Source organism: Anguilla rostrata, chromosome 12 (genome assembly GCF_018555375.3).
Source record: "Anguilla rostrata isolate EN2019 chromosome 12, ASM1855537v3, whole genome shotgun sequence".
In the NCBI taxonomy this organism is placed as follows: domain Eukaryota; kingdom Metazoa; phylum Chordata; class Actinopteri; order Anguilliformes; family Anguillidae; genus Anguilla; species Anguilla rostrata.
In genome coordinates this window covers 24164803-24179960 of record NC_057944.1, presented here as the reverse complement: position 1 = coordinate 24179960, position 15158 = coordinate 24164803, and the positions used below count along the sequence as shown (strand labels likewise).

The window sequence follows — 15158 nt, the reverse complement described above, 5'->3', positions numbered from 1 at the left end:
CCTGAAGAGTGGTTGAAACAAGGAAACACAATTGCATCCTTTTCGGATTGGATGTTCGACCTGTGGACCCACCCCTCCCCATCTGCCACATCTGTAATTGTAATATGTGTTTCCTCGATTCCTCCGTCCTTGTGTCCTTTCCTTGCGTGTTCTGTTGGGAAGAGCTAAATAGCAAGGAAAGGACATGAGGAAAGGATGCAAGTAGGTAAAAATAAGTGATTGGAATGAACCCTAAGTCCAGAGTTCGACTACAAGAACTCTGTGACAACCTTTCCATGAACTTCAACTCCCATCATTCCCAATGCAAAACATGGTTTGGCGATGGGCAACTGAAGTCATGCCTGGATGTCTTCTTGTGGCTGATGCTTTTGGAAACAAGAGACATAGAGTTGCTCAATAACCATTTCCTACTAAACTCAAGGTCTGCCTTGGGATGTACGAAAAGGCGCACAGATTTAATTGACTGAGCAACACTGTATGCTCTGAAAGATGATTCTGTAACAACACAATATAAAATTTAAATTCTTGAAAAATACAAACTAAAGTGTTGGCAAAAGTTCATGGTTAAGGTCTTGGCTGTTGTGGGGAATGAGTTCATCATAAAAGGCTGAAGAAAAGACCGTGAGACCACACTGTTGTCAGGCGAGTCACTTAATCTCCAGAGAAGAAAAAGAATATGAGATAGCTGTGGAAAAAGCCAGCCTGTGATGTTCAAGGTGAGTAAAAGGTAGGAGTGTATGAATAAGCAAAGGACTGAAGAGAGGAGCTGCTGAGAGATAGAGCCAAGGGGAGGAATGACACAGCCATGAGGGAGATGGGGCCAATTCTACAGCCAACTAGAGCAGCCGTTCAGACCCACTGCAGCAAGCTAAAAATCATAGCAGAGAGAGACAGACCAGGAGGGAGAGAACAAGCCAAGCAGCACACTTGTGTTTGAAGAGAACCAGAGGAGAATTTCTTTCATGCGTTTGGATATAATAACACCTGTTTTTAGTCTTCTTGGGTGTTTCTCTTTTTGTAATTTTGGCTGCAGCCTGTTAATTTTAGCTTGTTCCACGCAATTTCCCTTTCTTCCTGTTTCTTATTTCGGTCCTGAAGGGGGAGTTAACCACAGGCATCAGGGAGCCAGAAATCAAGTCCTGTGTTATTTTGACTCTCTGGAGGAAATGTGTAACGGTTCCTGGGTCTGGGCATTCACACAGTATAAATGACAGTATAAAAAAAAAAAATCTGACTAATGAAATGCATCATGCACAAATCAAAGAATGAAAACTATTGACTGTGAGCTGTAAGTCTTGTGAGTCCTTACATTGAATCCCATGCATGACTGTAATCAAAGCTTTAAGCTGGAGCAGCCTTGTATTTGTCGTTCAGTTGTTTTTGCTACATGGAGCCGGTCCCTTGTTCAGCACTGCAGTGATCATGACTGCTTTTTTATCTGCAGTCTGTACACTGCAAGAAGAAAAGACTCCACCACAGTGACACGTATCTCACAAACCCCATATCTTCATAATATCAGCAGCCAAGGTCACACAGTCACCAAGAGCCTGTTTCTTAGGAATTGTTTGGTCCATGAGTGCTTTTGCAAGAGTATTAAGTTCTTTCACTCTGCTTGCTGTTGGGTGTATGGTGACCAGCATGAAGAAGAAAGGAAAACACGGAACTCAAAGAGATTACGAAATATTTTTTTCACATATATTTTGTAACATAACAATTTGAAGTACAATAAGAATAGAAGCTGCAGTTTATAAAACTTCCCAGCAGAAATCAATGATGGGCCAGCATCAGCCTTTAATTTTCTACACAACTGTTTACGCAGACAGGTTTTTTTTTCATTGTTTGTTCATTTTTTTTCTTTGTATAAAAAAAGTAAAATCGCTACATATTTTATTTTTTCTCCTGCACTACCATTATTTCCCATGAAAGCACCAGCTGTCTGCTTCTTGTATTTCAAAGTTTATAAAATATAAATTATTTGAAAAATATTCAAATGTTTGTGAAACAAATACATAAAAGATTTCATTAACATAAAAATACATAAACACTATAAAATATACAAAGCAACAACAACAGTAACAAAAATGGTTTCCTTACACAATATTCTGGTATGCATTTGAATACTCTGGTATGCATCGAAATACCATGTATGGATGTATTTTCCAAAATAATGTTGAAAAGTAAAATCCGTGGAGAAAGATTCACATAATACTATGGTTTATGTAAATTATACAACAGTCCGGGTGTGCAGAACAATTTTACTGATCCAAATGTGTAACCGCTTCCTGTAATTTATGCTTCTTGCAATCGACACAAAAGATGTTTGATTCTAATTAACACTGTGGGTGGCATTTAAAAAAAAACCTTTACAATAGCTGTAACCTTTGTTTCACACACGCAAACAAATTGATCATTGATGCAACTATATAAAACATTCTTTGGAGTAACAGAAAAATAGAGGCTACTGTATGATAACCTGATTTCTTGCTTTTTGCCTGCATAATAGCGAGATATGCAGGTGATGTGTAAATTTTGACAGACGTGGCAATCCAATTTTCACAAAAATATTCCCAACAGAAAGTAGCCAAGACAGTCATGAGATCGTGTATGTCCATTGTGGAGGACAGAGATTGTGAGTGTGGACAGAAGCTGCATCTCTTTCCCAGGGCAAGGATAAGAGTAAAAGCATAGAAACTGTCCAGTAATCTGAGAAAAAAAAGTAGTCCCATCAAAACGGTCAGAGCTTTTCATCAAATCCATACCTAAAGCTCTGCGGCATGGATCAAGTCAAACTGAAGCAATAATAATACAGTTAATGCAGAGGATTTATGGTCGCTGTCTTCAAACATCATTGATGAGCCCAGCCCAACTCTCTTACCCGAGACCTCACATGTTTTGGTTATTATTAGTACTTTGTCTTAGCTTGTTTGTTTAATTGAGGTCTCTTAATAACATATGAAATACAATCTGTACAAATAGACAGCTGTAACACTATTTATAATCAGGATGGGTAACATTCAGCCATTGTAAACAATAACATTTGTATTTTAAGATTTCTATACCAGTTTTCTTTTCCCCCTAAAGGCCTACATGCAGTAATCTTCCCACAGAAGGCAGCAGTGATACAACGGTGTTTTACTTATTCATGACCTGGAGTTCAGTAATGGCTGGCCGTGCTCATGCCAACAGCGCTACAGCTACTTATGAGCAATTTGAATGAGTTCCTTCATATTTTCAGACTTGTGTACAGCAAGTCCATGTGGTACATAGGCCGGAAATCAGAGAGTACTTAGCTCCCCATCAACCTGCATCAGTGATGTACAAGACACCATTACAGAAACAACTTATTTCAGTGGTTTTCAAAGCTCTCTGTACAAAACAATACAAAAAATGCATCCATACAGTTCACTAATGCTAATGCAAATGCTACATCAGTTGCCCCTGTATTTTTTCAAAGTGGCCTTTTCCCATCAGCCGGCAATACTCAATGCAAAAGAAACCTCTTTGTTTGCCAGCAGACCTTTCTTAAGACAACTCACGTCTATACTTTTCCAGAATATAGGCTTCCTTGACTCAAACCTTTCTTACATTTTCCTTTGTATTTTTACCAAGTCCTCCCCCTCTTTCTGGAGTAACACTTTTACTTTACAAACGTCTTCTACGGCTAGACTCTGCATCTTAGCACAGCCCAAGTTGATGGAAGATCATCCACTTTACTGACGCCATTTCACTCCCCTCATGGAACAGTATTATAGTATAGTCAACAAACCTTCTCAGGCTCCTTATCTGTAACAATACCTCAGGAATATTGCCTCACAATTCAATTAAGATCCATCTTCATAAGAGCTTCCTGGAAAATCGACAGAAGTTTAATCTTGGGCATGCCAGAGAGCCAACAACGCCATGCATTCCCAAAACGCAATTTCTCCGATATCTTCCCTGCTATTCTAAGAGAACTTAAAGAAGGAGTGGAGATTTTGCAGCACACGAAACCTGTGATCTTAACAGTTTACCCCTGTAATAAACTTTTAATCCCTGTGCTTTGTAGTTGTCCTGATGCCGACAGGACTGATAGAAAATGGAAATGTGTCAGATGGTACAGAAACCTGTATAGGTGTTCTTGTAGTAGCGAGGATGCATTTGTGGTTGACTGTGGAGTCACAGTAGCAGTTGAAAGGCAACGGTCACTTTCAGTTGTGCAAGCCAGCCACTGGCAAAATGAGCAAGCACAGTTTTTGATGTCTACGGTAATGAGTAAAATTATCCCCCTTGTCTCCAGTGTCATCTCAGAACCAGATCAGTACTATCAGTTTTCAAATTTTCCTACAAAAAAAAATACTTGACTGACATGTGGAAACGTTGCAGGCAGTAGGCATTCACAATTAGATGTTTTCCTAGTTACATAAGTCCAAAAGTCTGTTGAGCCAAAGTACTTAACTTGTACAACATAGAATTCTCTTACAGGAAGTTTTAAAGGGATATTTCACTTTGGTCTATGACAATTAATTTTGTGAAGCTCACCCCATTGTATTTGCAATGAAAATACATTGGGGAAGGTCCGCAAAATAATTCCAAAGTGAAATATCCCTTTAAGGACAATAATACTGGCACAAACCTATTTAAAATAATATAAAATAACAATCTTCTTGTTTTTGGTCCTTACTGAGAACTCTGTCCATGCATTATGTGTGCAGAAAGGCAGAGCAACAGTAACTAAGTAAATATCATATATTTCTATATTGTTTTTTTTTTTTTTCATTTTGGCAACAGTATCATAGCAGGAACTCACAGTCCATGTTTGTTCCCTTCATTCCAGAATCTTTGCTCGCTTCTGGTCCACTTCTGTGTCAGTTGCTTGTGCTACTTAGATGAACAAAACTTTCAATGGATAGCTTTCCATTTACCTTGAGCTTCAACGTAATTACGTACGCATATGTTTAAATATTTATATATCTGTAATGTGTACGTCTGTCATTGTGTGTATGAGTACATTTTGTTGATAATGTCTTTGAGGCAGCGCAGAAACCTGGTGCCGGAATCACACTATGCACTGTGAGGAGCTCAAATGGCAAAAAAAAACAACATCAACAACAACAAAAAAGGAAAAAGGAACCAAAGCTAACGTGCTAAAAAAAGATCCCGTTTTGGTCCTGACCACACCCACCAGTATGGAAAGAAAGTCCTTCAGATCCCTGGGCTCCTCCATGGCTCCTCCCCTTTCTCTGCAAAACCTCGCCCACCAGGCATTCACTCGTCCCTGTCGGGTGTAACGTCCAGCATGGCGTGCAGCTCTTCGGGGGTGTAGCCCAGCAGGCTTTTCAAGTCACAGACGAAGCGGTAGACATAGCGCTTGCCCGAGGTCTTGTGGATGATGTTCTTGTCGTAGTAATAGCGCAGGCCGCGGCTCAGCTTCTCGTAGTTCATCTTGGGCTTGTTTTTCCTCTTGCCCCACCTCCGTGCCACCTTCAAAGAGACATACAGAAAGACTGGTTACCTGCTGCGATTGTGTCGACAGACGGGGGCCAGCTCCTGTCTGACCATGAAAGACACTTAATAAGAGTGGAGTACCCACCTCTAACAAAACTATAGCCAGTAAGTGGGTCTGGCTCCCAATGCCAAGTTTATGAAAGCACTCAAGAACAGAACAGACAGATTTTTGTAATGATGCTTTTCCAGCTATTTCAGAGCAAGACTACAGAGATTTTGCTGTAGATAAAGTCCTCAAATTCAAACAAAAGTTCATTCTAACCCAACAAGGCATTCTTGTAGCCTAGCATCCGGGAAATTTACCTCATCTGGATCGGACAGCTTGAATTCCCAGCCGTCTCCCGTCCAGCTGATGAAGGCCTGGCAGGACTTGTCTGTCAGGAGCTCGAGGAGAAACTGCCACAGCTGAATGGGCCCACTGCCTGTCGGACAGAATCGGGCGATGCTGATCAGAACCCTGTGAGCCTTTCGTACAGCTTTGTGACATGAAAATCAGCAGAATAAGTATGAAAATAATCAATGTAGCTAAATCTGATATGGCGAGTTCACGCTGTTACCTTACTCATGCTGATTCCTGTCTTACCTCAAAAACAAAAATACATAAGCTTCCCAAGTAACCCTGGAATAGGCCTCAAAGGATCAGCTTTTTTAGGAATCTGTGCATCAGCAGTCTTTTTTTAAACTTTGAGATGATATAAGGATTCTAGAATATTCTAGAGTGTTTTGATAGCTGAGGGGAATTCCGGGAAGAGAGGTTCCCCTTGTAGAAAAAAAAGCTAAAAACTCAGCTGCCTTTTTGGAGGGTTTTTGCACACAAAGACCCTCTTCAGCAGCAGTGATGTTGCCCTTGTTCGCTGCCCACTCCTTGGAGCTATAGTCCAATGTTTTTTTTTTTTTTGCTCTCAATATGAATTCCATACAAATGAAATCACACCAGCCAGGCCTAAAAAAGTTTGTTCATCAGCCAGTGAATATTCAGCACCACTGCACAGAACTGGAGGCCTGTGTTTCAGAGAACAGACCCTGGCCTTCATCCACCTCATTCTACACACACTCCCGAGTGCTACATTTAGTACTGCTACGTCACTGCCTCACTACAGTGGAGTGGTCATCTACCCCCCCCCCCCCCACCAATGAAATGTCCATTCACATACACTGATTGAGTTAGGCCTGTCCTGAGAGGTTCCAGCACAGTGCCAGGCTGGAACATCCTGCTTCAGGATCAGCTTTGCCTGTTAGCTTATGATCCTAGATCAGCTAGAGGCAGAATACAGACTCTGGTCTTCAACTGCCAAAGCATTTCTCTGTCAACTGCATGTCCTTCCAAGCTATTTGATGCTTTTGTCAACTCTCCGACATGATAATGCGAACAGATATTAGTCTGAAATTGGTCTTTAAGTTCTAATTATACCCATAAAATATATTTCTTAATCAACTGTTTACTAGATTTTAAGATGACCAGCAAACCGCTATGTGTCCCATTTTTGGTTGTGAAGTCTTGCTTTAAAGTTTAAAGTAGTGCAGAAGAACATCTCATCTCCTCCTGACCCTAGGTCCTGTGCAAACAGCCACATTAACTTTTAAAGTTAGTAACATAACCACAGAAAATAATGGCTGAGACTCAATCAACACCTACCTGTCTATAACTATAACACTTGTCTATACCTACAACTAACACTAAAACTGAGTTTGTGAACAAAAAGTCTTGCATTTATATCTAAATCAGAGGACAAATGTTTCCTGAATGCCATCCAGTGAGAACATATTCAAAAATGCACAATAAAGTTATTACTTTTAATAGTACATATTTGGATTCATAAAGCAGTACTATCTTCAATGAAATTCATAGGTTACACAAAAATAGCATTATGTCTCTTGATAAATAGGATTAATCAATATTATCCACATTCATATAACAGAATCGTAGTAAGATAAGACAAATATTTCGTAAGCAAGCTACATTTGAACACAACACAAAACACTTTTACTTTGCTTCTGACTTTGTGTTTACAATTGTTTCCATAGCGTAGTTTGCAATGGGGTGGGTCAGGACCAGTTGCTTTGATCTTGCGGTTGATCGGTGAGAACACCCACAGCTTTTTCTATGCTGCACTTGTTTTCTTTTTAATCGCACACGCTTGAAATCTTGCTCCCGTAAGCTGCACCGTTTCTTATCTTCTGAAAGCTCTCCCAAAACTCGGAACCTTCTGGAGCGCCCAGTACGAGGTGAACCAGTACCTTTTAAAAGCCTGGAAGCAGCTGTGCACTTCAGTATGCACGGCGCCCTTTGCACATTAAGAGCGCGTACCTTCTTCCCACTGCACTTAGTAGGAGATCAATGGAGAGCAAAGCAATGGTATCACCCAAGGGCTGCTTCTCCATGCCAGTAATAACTGTGTTCTCATTATTTATCTGGGCTCTGGGCTACGAGCAACTAAAAGCTCCAAAGTACATTTCTCAACAAGGAAAACAAACAAGAAGGCCATACTGTACTAGTTCATGTGAATGCTTACAAGCAGATATGTTCCAAATTTCAACCCCCCCTTTATGTTCCTCATTCTTCCTGGCCAGTGGATGGGGGAATCTAATGCCGTTGAGAAACAACTTGGCACTGAGATGACATTGCCTGCATTGGAGTGGTGCTGGGTCTGAACAGGTGGTTGTGTGTGTGTGTGTGTGCATGTGGGGGAGGTGGGTGGAGTGGGGGGGGGGGGGGGTAGGGTGCTTATGGTCCCACTAAGACCCATGAAAAAATGAAAAAAATCCCAAACTGCAAGGTGGAGAGAGTTACTTCTCACCTATTTCTATTTCCTGTGTGTGGTTGAACTTAAGGGGATTCAGTGTTTTACTTTGCCCTGTGCATTCAACATCTCTCTTAGATGGTCTGTGTGTTTGGAGGGAGTGGAGAACAAGAAAAAGTACCAATTTATAGACAGTGAGTTTGAGAACAGAACAAAATCAAGACAACTGAAAGTAATCAAGCAGGTTTCTTGGCCTCATCTTCCAAATTCAAGATGGATTCAGTCCATATTTCACACTCTACCAATAGCAGAGGTTGCACAAGAGGCATTTTTAAAATTCTGCTGGAATGAGTTTAACAGTACCATTGACAATATTACTTAATTCATAAAACAACTGTATACTTTAAACTAAGAGACAAACCAGCTGCACATGCATCTTGTAGTGTATCTATAACCGCTGTATATTTGCTTTGAATGATTTTTAGAACAATTAATTCTTGTCCCTTCAGTTTTTGAACAATATATTCTGACCATGTTGTGTGCACACTTTCTGTGACAGCACATGTTACACAGCAAAGCTCACATGATAAATTAACCCCCTCCAGATCTGATTTGCTCAATGGTTAAATAGCAGTTGCCAAAGGCCAATCAGTTGACAACATGTAGATCAAGTTCAGGATCAAGTGGTATGACTAATCTCAAAGGTTGAATGAGCTCTCTTAAAACATGTATGCTAATGTCGCATTAAAAGAATCCGTGTGAAAATGCAGCCAGCATTTTATTTTCTCAAATGAAGTTCATTTTGCCTTCCAAACATTTCTCATTTCTCAAAACACAGTGTTTCACATATTCAATAAATGGACTACAGATCACAAAATATTCCATTCTTACAAGTAAATGTTTTATCATTGGAACTGTAGCTTTAACACTGAATTGAGAAGTCCAGTTGGATATGCATGCCAGAGTCAAAGGCCCATTGAAGTGCTAATATAATCAGAGCAGAAATAGATTTGACTCAGTTATAGCTTCCAAAGAAACCGTAGACTCCTAATGTTTTTAAAGGGCATACACAGATGCTTTTGTTCAGTTGCCTTTTTTTCTTTTCTTTTTTTTTTTTTTTTGCATCAGGCATACACAGACTAACATTGACTGTATAGTTATGGATACAAAAAGGTAATTTAGATGAATGAAACGCAAATTAAAGAAAAAAAACCGGGAGCTGTAATAAAATCTGAAATGTGCGTAACCTGTGACGCAAGTGCATCTGCGTGCAAATGTCTGTTGCCTTTCCTGGCTGCTCTGTGATGTCAATTTCACATTGATTCAAAAGAGATCCTCTGAGTGTGTTTTATAGCCACAGGCTTCTCAAGATGCGCCAGTCCACCCAGGCCTGGACTGGGACAAGCCTCTCTGGTCCCTACACCCTGCTCCTTTCTGGCCTGCAGCTCTGGGGTCAATTTTCTGTCTGTGTGCCTGTTTGTCTGTCTGTATGCATGACCGTCTGTTTCTTTACCCAGCTTTCAGACGCTCTTCCATTACCTCTGCAGGCCATTTATGCATGTTGGTGAGGATGATCCAGAACTGATGATCCCCCCCCCCCCCTTAAAACACAAGCCTCTTTCATCTCTCCGATTCATGCTGCCATACAGTCAACAAATGAGCTGAATGAGCTCTGCTAATGGGTGGAGCCTGTTCCTTTGCAGGGCTGTCACAGCCAATGAGCTGAATGAGCTCTGCTTATAGGTGGGGCCTGTTCCTTTGAAGGGCTGGCACCTCGACAAGAGGGGCAGGTACAGATGGTGTGTGTCTGGATTCATCGTAACGGGCCCACTCCTTAATGTGAGAAGCACTACACCAGTGTATACAACCCTGACATGTTTCTAAAATGGTTTAGATTATTTGAGCCTTGTTCCAGAAGATGCTTATTTTAGTGGGCACAGCATTAACAATACAATTAAGCTTTCACATTTCACATCACACATTTTTTGAAAGACCCAGAGCAGAAAAGTTCACAGAAGTAGATTTCGGAAGACTTTCTATCTGTATTTTAAAACTTTAGATATTTTTCTTCAATTGTATATTTTTTGTTATTTGCTATGTAGGTTGAAAGTAGTGTTTAAATACAGGCGCCAGGTATCGTTTTGTGTAGTTCCAAGGTTGCCAAGACAACCTGAAAAATAGGTCGAGATGTGGGGTAGATAAAACGTGCACATGAAAAACCCATCAGAGTAGAGGCAGACAGAGAGAAAGACTGGCGCATGTCATTTCCTGCAAAGTGCCTCAGATTCACTAAGAAGCTCTCTTTGTGAAAGTACAGATGGCGGATTGCCGCGGATTTGAGTGCTCTAAGGAACGCCGGTTTCTGCGGCGGCAGCTTCATATGCTTATCAAAGAGGTGCCCACTTTCTGGCAAAGTGATGCTTTTAAAATCTAGCGCAAGGATCATGCCCAGCTATCTAAGTCAACATTCAAACCACACTTTGTTCATCCCCCTACCATTGATCATCTACAGTGCACTTCTACTATATGTACAATGCTGAGATACTGTAGAAAGCTGGATCTGAGCCTTACAATGCATAATTAATGAGACTAGTGCTATTTATTATTTTTCCATACACTGTATGGTTACTCTTCCCAGACACAGCGTTCACCTCTTGGAAATGCATCTTTGCTTCCCCCATCCAAACCCCCCAGGCCTTGCAATGTAATTCATTCAATAAATGTTATGGTATTGGTAGTACCATTTAAGTAACTGCATGTACGTACAATCGTGTCATGATCCTATTAACCTAAATTAGTGATTCATTAATATTACACATACACTGTCTCTGGTCTCGGAGTGCTGTGGGTACAGTCTGTAACACCACTGCTCATATAATTAAGGGGGATACACGCTGCAAGTCACTGTGAATTAGTGTCTGATAAATGAATATACTGTAATTACCTGCATACCTGCTGCTTCTTATAATAAATCCTGACAGCATTTGATCTTTAGCTTGTTTGGGGGTTGTAATAGAAAATAGTAAAAAAAATAAAAATAAATGAAAAAAAACCTTGAGTGCAGATGTTTTCAGAACAAACGATCTGAACTTGGATGTTAGTTTCCGGCAGATGTGATATTCCCCATTACCAGAGCGGCTGATTGCTCAACCACTACAACCATCAAAAGCCCAAACACATGACTAATACAAAATCGCTGCGACACAACAAACTGATTATTTTTTGTCTTTATCCCTTCCAGAAGAGACACCCTGTATGCTTGGAAGAACAACAACACCCACATGAATACATGTCTCTGTGCTAATGATTCATTTGATCAAGACTGCAGGGGTTCATATTCCCTCCTGACCCATAATGAGCTGGCCCAGGGCGGACGCCAAAGGCGGACAGGTCGCTGTGGCGACAGAAGCAGGCGGGGGGGTGAGGGGTACCTGTGTAGCCGGCGAGTGCGGCAGCAGGGATGACGGGCTTGTCTTTGTTGAGGTCGGACCGCTCCCTCACGTAGTCTTTGAAGGTGCCCTTGGGCTTGTGACCAGGCAGGGCGCTGGGGTAGTCCTCGGAGTCAAAGCTGTCGTACGACGGCACGCGCTGCAGGCTGCTGAACGACGACTGGCTGCTCCAGGACTGCGTCAGCCTATCGCAGCTCTCAAAGCTCTCGATGCTCTCGAAGGAGTCCTGGCCTCCCAGTTTCCCTGAACCGATGAGAGGGAGAGAGAATGAGAAAGGGAAGGAGTCATTTATGTGTATAGCAGATGATTTTATTGGGAGGAATTTGATACACAAAAAGCACATATAATACTCTATTACAGATACACAAATAACCAGGCAAGGCTATCAAAAGTGGTAAAACTACAATTTACTTAACAACCAGAGGCTCTTAGTCAGTGACTTATAACAAAAGGGGATACAATAAGATTAGATTAACTTGATCTACTTTTTTTGTTATGCTTACATCTATAACTGCTGTTAGAGCCAGAACAACACTGCTTAAATTCTAGCCTTGACAATCATTCATTAAATGCATTTATCCCCACATAAAATGGTAGATACCTCTTTTCAGAGATAAGAACGGTTTATAAAAGCTAAGACAAAAGATGCAAAAAAGTCTTAGGATGGAGTAAGCCTTGAAGACAAAAAAAACAGACTTCACCTGTCCCCTTGCAGGGGTTTTCTGTGAATTCAACACCCCCATAAACAGACATTGAGAGGTGTGATATTTTCTCTTCTGTATGTTAACTGTTGTGCAGACCTGTAAATATTGTCAGCATTTTCTTTTTCATTTCGCAGAATCTTTAGAAATATATTTGAATTGTAATAGCTCATTGCTTACGCGAGAGAAACACTTCTTTGTCATCGAAGTGAAATCACACCTTCAGACTGCACACACTGCATTGCCAAGCCTCAAACCCCCAGGTGTTTTAGCTGAATACAGTCAATGTGGCCGCTAACTGAAAATGTTTGTGTGTAAAAGAAACAGGGCTTTCACGGGGGAAGGATAGTTTCTGGAAAAGTCTCTGAGTTTCAGTGCAGTGACGCAAAGCGTCAATGCTCACTGGTACTTCCCCTGGCAAAGCCAAGCAAAGAGTGCCCCCCTGTCCCCCAAGGGCTGTTCATCTCCCGTAATTGTCATGTGCCGATATTTGACTTAGTCTAATAGGAAACAAAGTACAAATTGCCATCTCCTCTTGCCAAGCCAAGATAAAAAGCAGTGTTTCCACTGAGCATTATTTAAGAGGGAAAGATAATCCCATGTACCGCTGATCCACAAATCTCAAAATTGCAAAAATTGAAGCCACATGTCGGTTTCTACGATGCCATAGATACTTTCCCACGTTTAAAAACCACAGCGTGCAGCCAAATCCAGAATTTATTGTGTGTGAGTGCTGGATATACCTTGCGGGCAAATGTCCTGGCGGTTCACAAGCCTGCATTCTGCATTTACTGCACACTGGCGATCGGGTCATTTGTTCACAGAACAAACCCCACCGGCTTTGCCAAATCCCACCAAAAACATTCTGTTAATTCTTTTTTAAACTATCATGGGCTAGGATATGGAGGTGAAAACAGACAGGAGGGATAAAAGCCAACAAAGAAATCTGCACGCTGCTCGACTCTTGACACCTGCTGTCATGTGCAGTGAGAACTTCAAAACCACATGTTTGGTGCAAATTCAAGAAGAAGCTGTCTTAAAGGTTACCTCGTTCTTGCTGTTTTACATATATTTTTTTGTTTGAGGCAGACGGTGCTTCAGAAGGCGGTGTGGCTTTGAGAAGTTCCCACTCCGAAACAAACACTTGAGCCTCTGCAGAGTCACAGCGGCAGAGGCAGACTGATGTGAACCACAGCCAAACCAAAAGAGGTTCTTTTCTTCTCCTCGCCCTGGGAAGCTCGCAGATGTGGCCTTTTGCAAGACGAGAGATGTGCACACGCAGACACGCGAGAGCCCCGCCAAAAAACATGACAATCCGTGAGGCTTACCGCTAACACCTCTAAGCGACTGCTATTAGCGATTACAAAAAAAGGCCTTTCTTACTGTTCCTTTACCATTTATATAAGCAGGGCCGCTGATATGGCTGCTCACAATGGAGCTCACAGTGCTGCTCACAGTGCTGCTCATAGCCCTGCTCACAATGCTGCTCATAGTCCTGCTCTTAGTGCTGCTCATAGTCCTGCTCACAGTGATACTCACAGTGGTACTCACAGAGCAGCTCACAGTTACACCACTTCAAAGTCCTGATTCATTCAACTATGGCACGGATAAGTAATCTGTGGCAATCTCTGCTCGTCACCGGCATTCAGTACCCCCCAGCCCCATTTCGTTTATTTTTGGAATGGAAACCTGTGCGCATGCATAGCGCATTCCACCCAGCACACTGAACTGCTGCCCCCTATCTGCATGGAGGGTGAGTGCAGCTTACCTCTGCTGATGCGCCCCAAGCACATGTTGTCGGGGGAGGTGACCTCCTGCTTGATAGAGAAGTAGTCGCCCTGGAGGGCGTTCAGAGGGGCATCCCGCAGGATGACGTTGGGGTAGTCATTCTCGTACTTGAGTGAAAGCAGGTCCTCTGAGCTGATGGGGTGCAGGGTCTGGTAGGATTCTGTGATGAAACCCGGCTCTGTATATTCCGATGGAGGCACACACTGGGCATGCTCAATGCCATAGCCTGGGCAGGAAGCGGAAGTGCTGGGTATTAGTGTTTTCATGTTAGCTTTGAAAGAAAAGCTGTCAAGTTACTAATGGCTGGCCTCCATAATGGACTGATTTCACAGGCATTGGCAAAGATTCAGAAATATCATCCCTAAATAGCTGGCTTTCGAAAGTAGAATACATGAAGGCATTCAGACACAATGCATCTGGTCTCATACAATGTCAGTAACTAATAAGGGGCAGCAAGCGAATAGCCAGGCTGTTTATTAGTGATGGTTGATAAAGCTTAATGAGCCCAACTATGGGTGGAGCCAAATTACACTGTCAGTCACTACTGACCAGTTTGTACAAATCAAAACCCTGCTTTCAAAGCCAAAGGCACTAAATTGGTTCCCAGTAAAGGCTCCTGATAAGACTCTGCCGGGTGGAGTTAGCATGTATCACTAGTGTGACTCTGCGCTCGGTTTTCCTTCCTGAACTAAGAGTGCTTGAATTGCAGGGATTCTAGCGACAGAACATTCTGTTCCACAGTGCAGGAACAGCAGGGTACATCTGCTTTGAGGGGAGCTGCAGAATTCTAGAGATGGAACATTCGGTTCAAACGGACAGGAGGTGTTGACACCGCTGATGTAGCGCTTATAGCCGTACTTACCGACAAAGTAATCTGAGGTATAGCGGGAGTCCTGGAAGGAGGAGGTCAGGCCATTTACAGGAAAATGTTTTGTGTCTTCTTCATGAAAGAGAATGAGCTAAACTTAGGGCATTTAAGGATTTATGGATATAGC

The 15158-nt window shown here is 42.0% G+C and overlaps 1 protein-coding gene across 3 annotated transcripts in view; it reads right to left on the bottom strand.

Moving 5' to 3' along the window:
- Nucleotides 1-1664: 1664 nt before the first annotated feature.
- The window catches only part of ets1 (v-ets avian erythroblastosis virus E26 oncogene homolog 1), a 45110-nt gene continuing 31616 nt past the window's right edge, over nucleotides 1665-15158 (bottom strand). For 2 of the 3 annotated variants that reach the window (XM_064302103.1, XM_064302105.1), the window contains 5 exons: nucleotides 15026-15103; nucleotides 14144-14389; nucleotides 11657-11917; nucleotides 5788-5906; nucleotides 1665-5460 (listed from right to left, as the gene is read on the bottom strand). In XM_064302103.1, the coding sequence (XP_064158173.1) occupies nucleotides 5245-5460; nucleotides 5788-5906; nucleotides 11657-11917; nucleotides 14144-14389; nucleotides 15026-15103 (920 nt within the window). In that variant the 3' untranslated portion in view covers nucleotides 1665-5244. The remainder of the gene's footprint in view (nucleotides 5461-5787; nucleotides 5907-11656; nucleotides 11918-14143; nucleotides 14390-15025; nucleotides 15104-15158) is intronic. The other variant, XM_064302104.1, reaches the window with a different exon arrangement.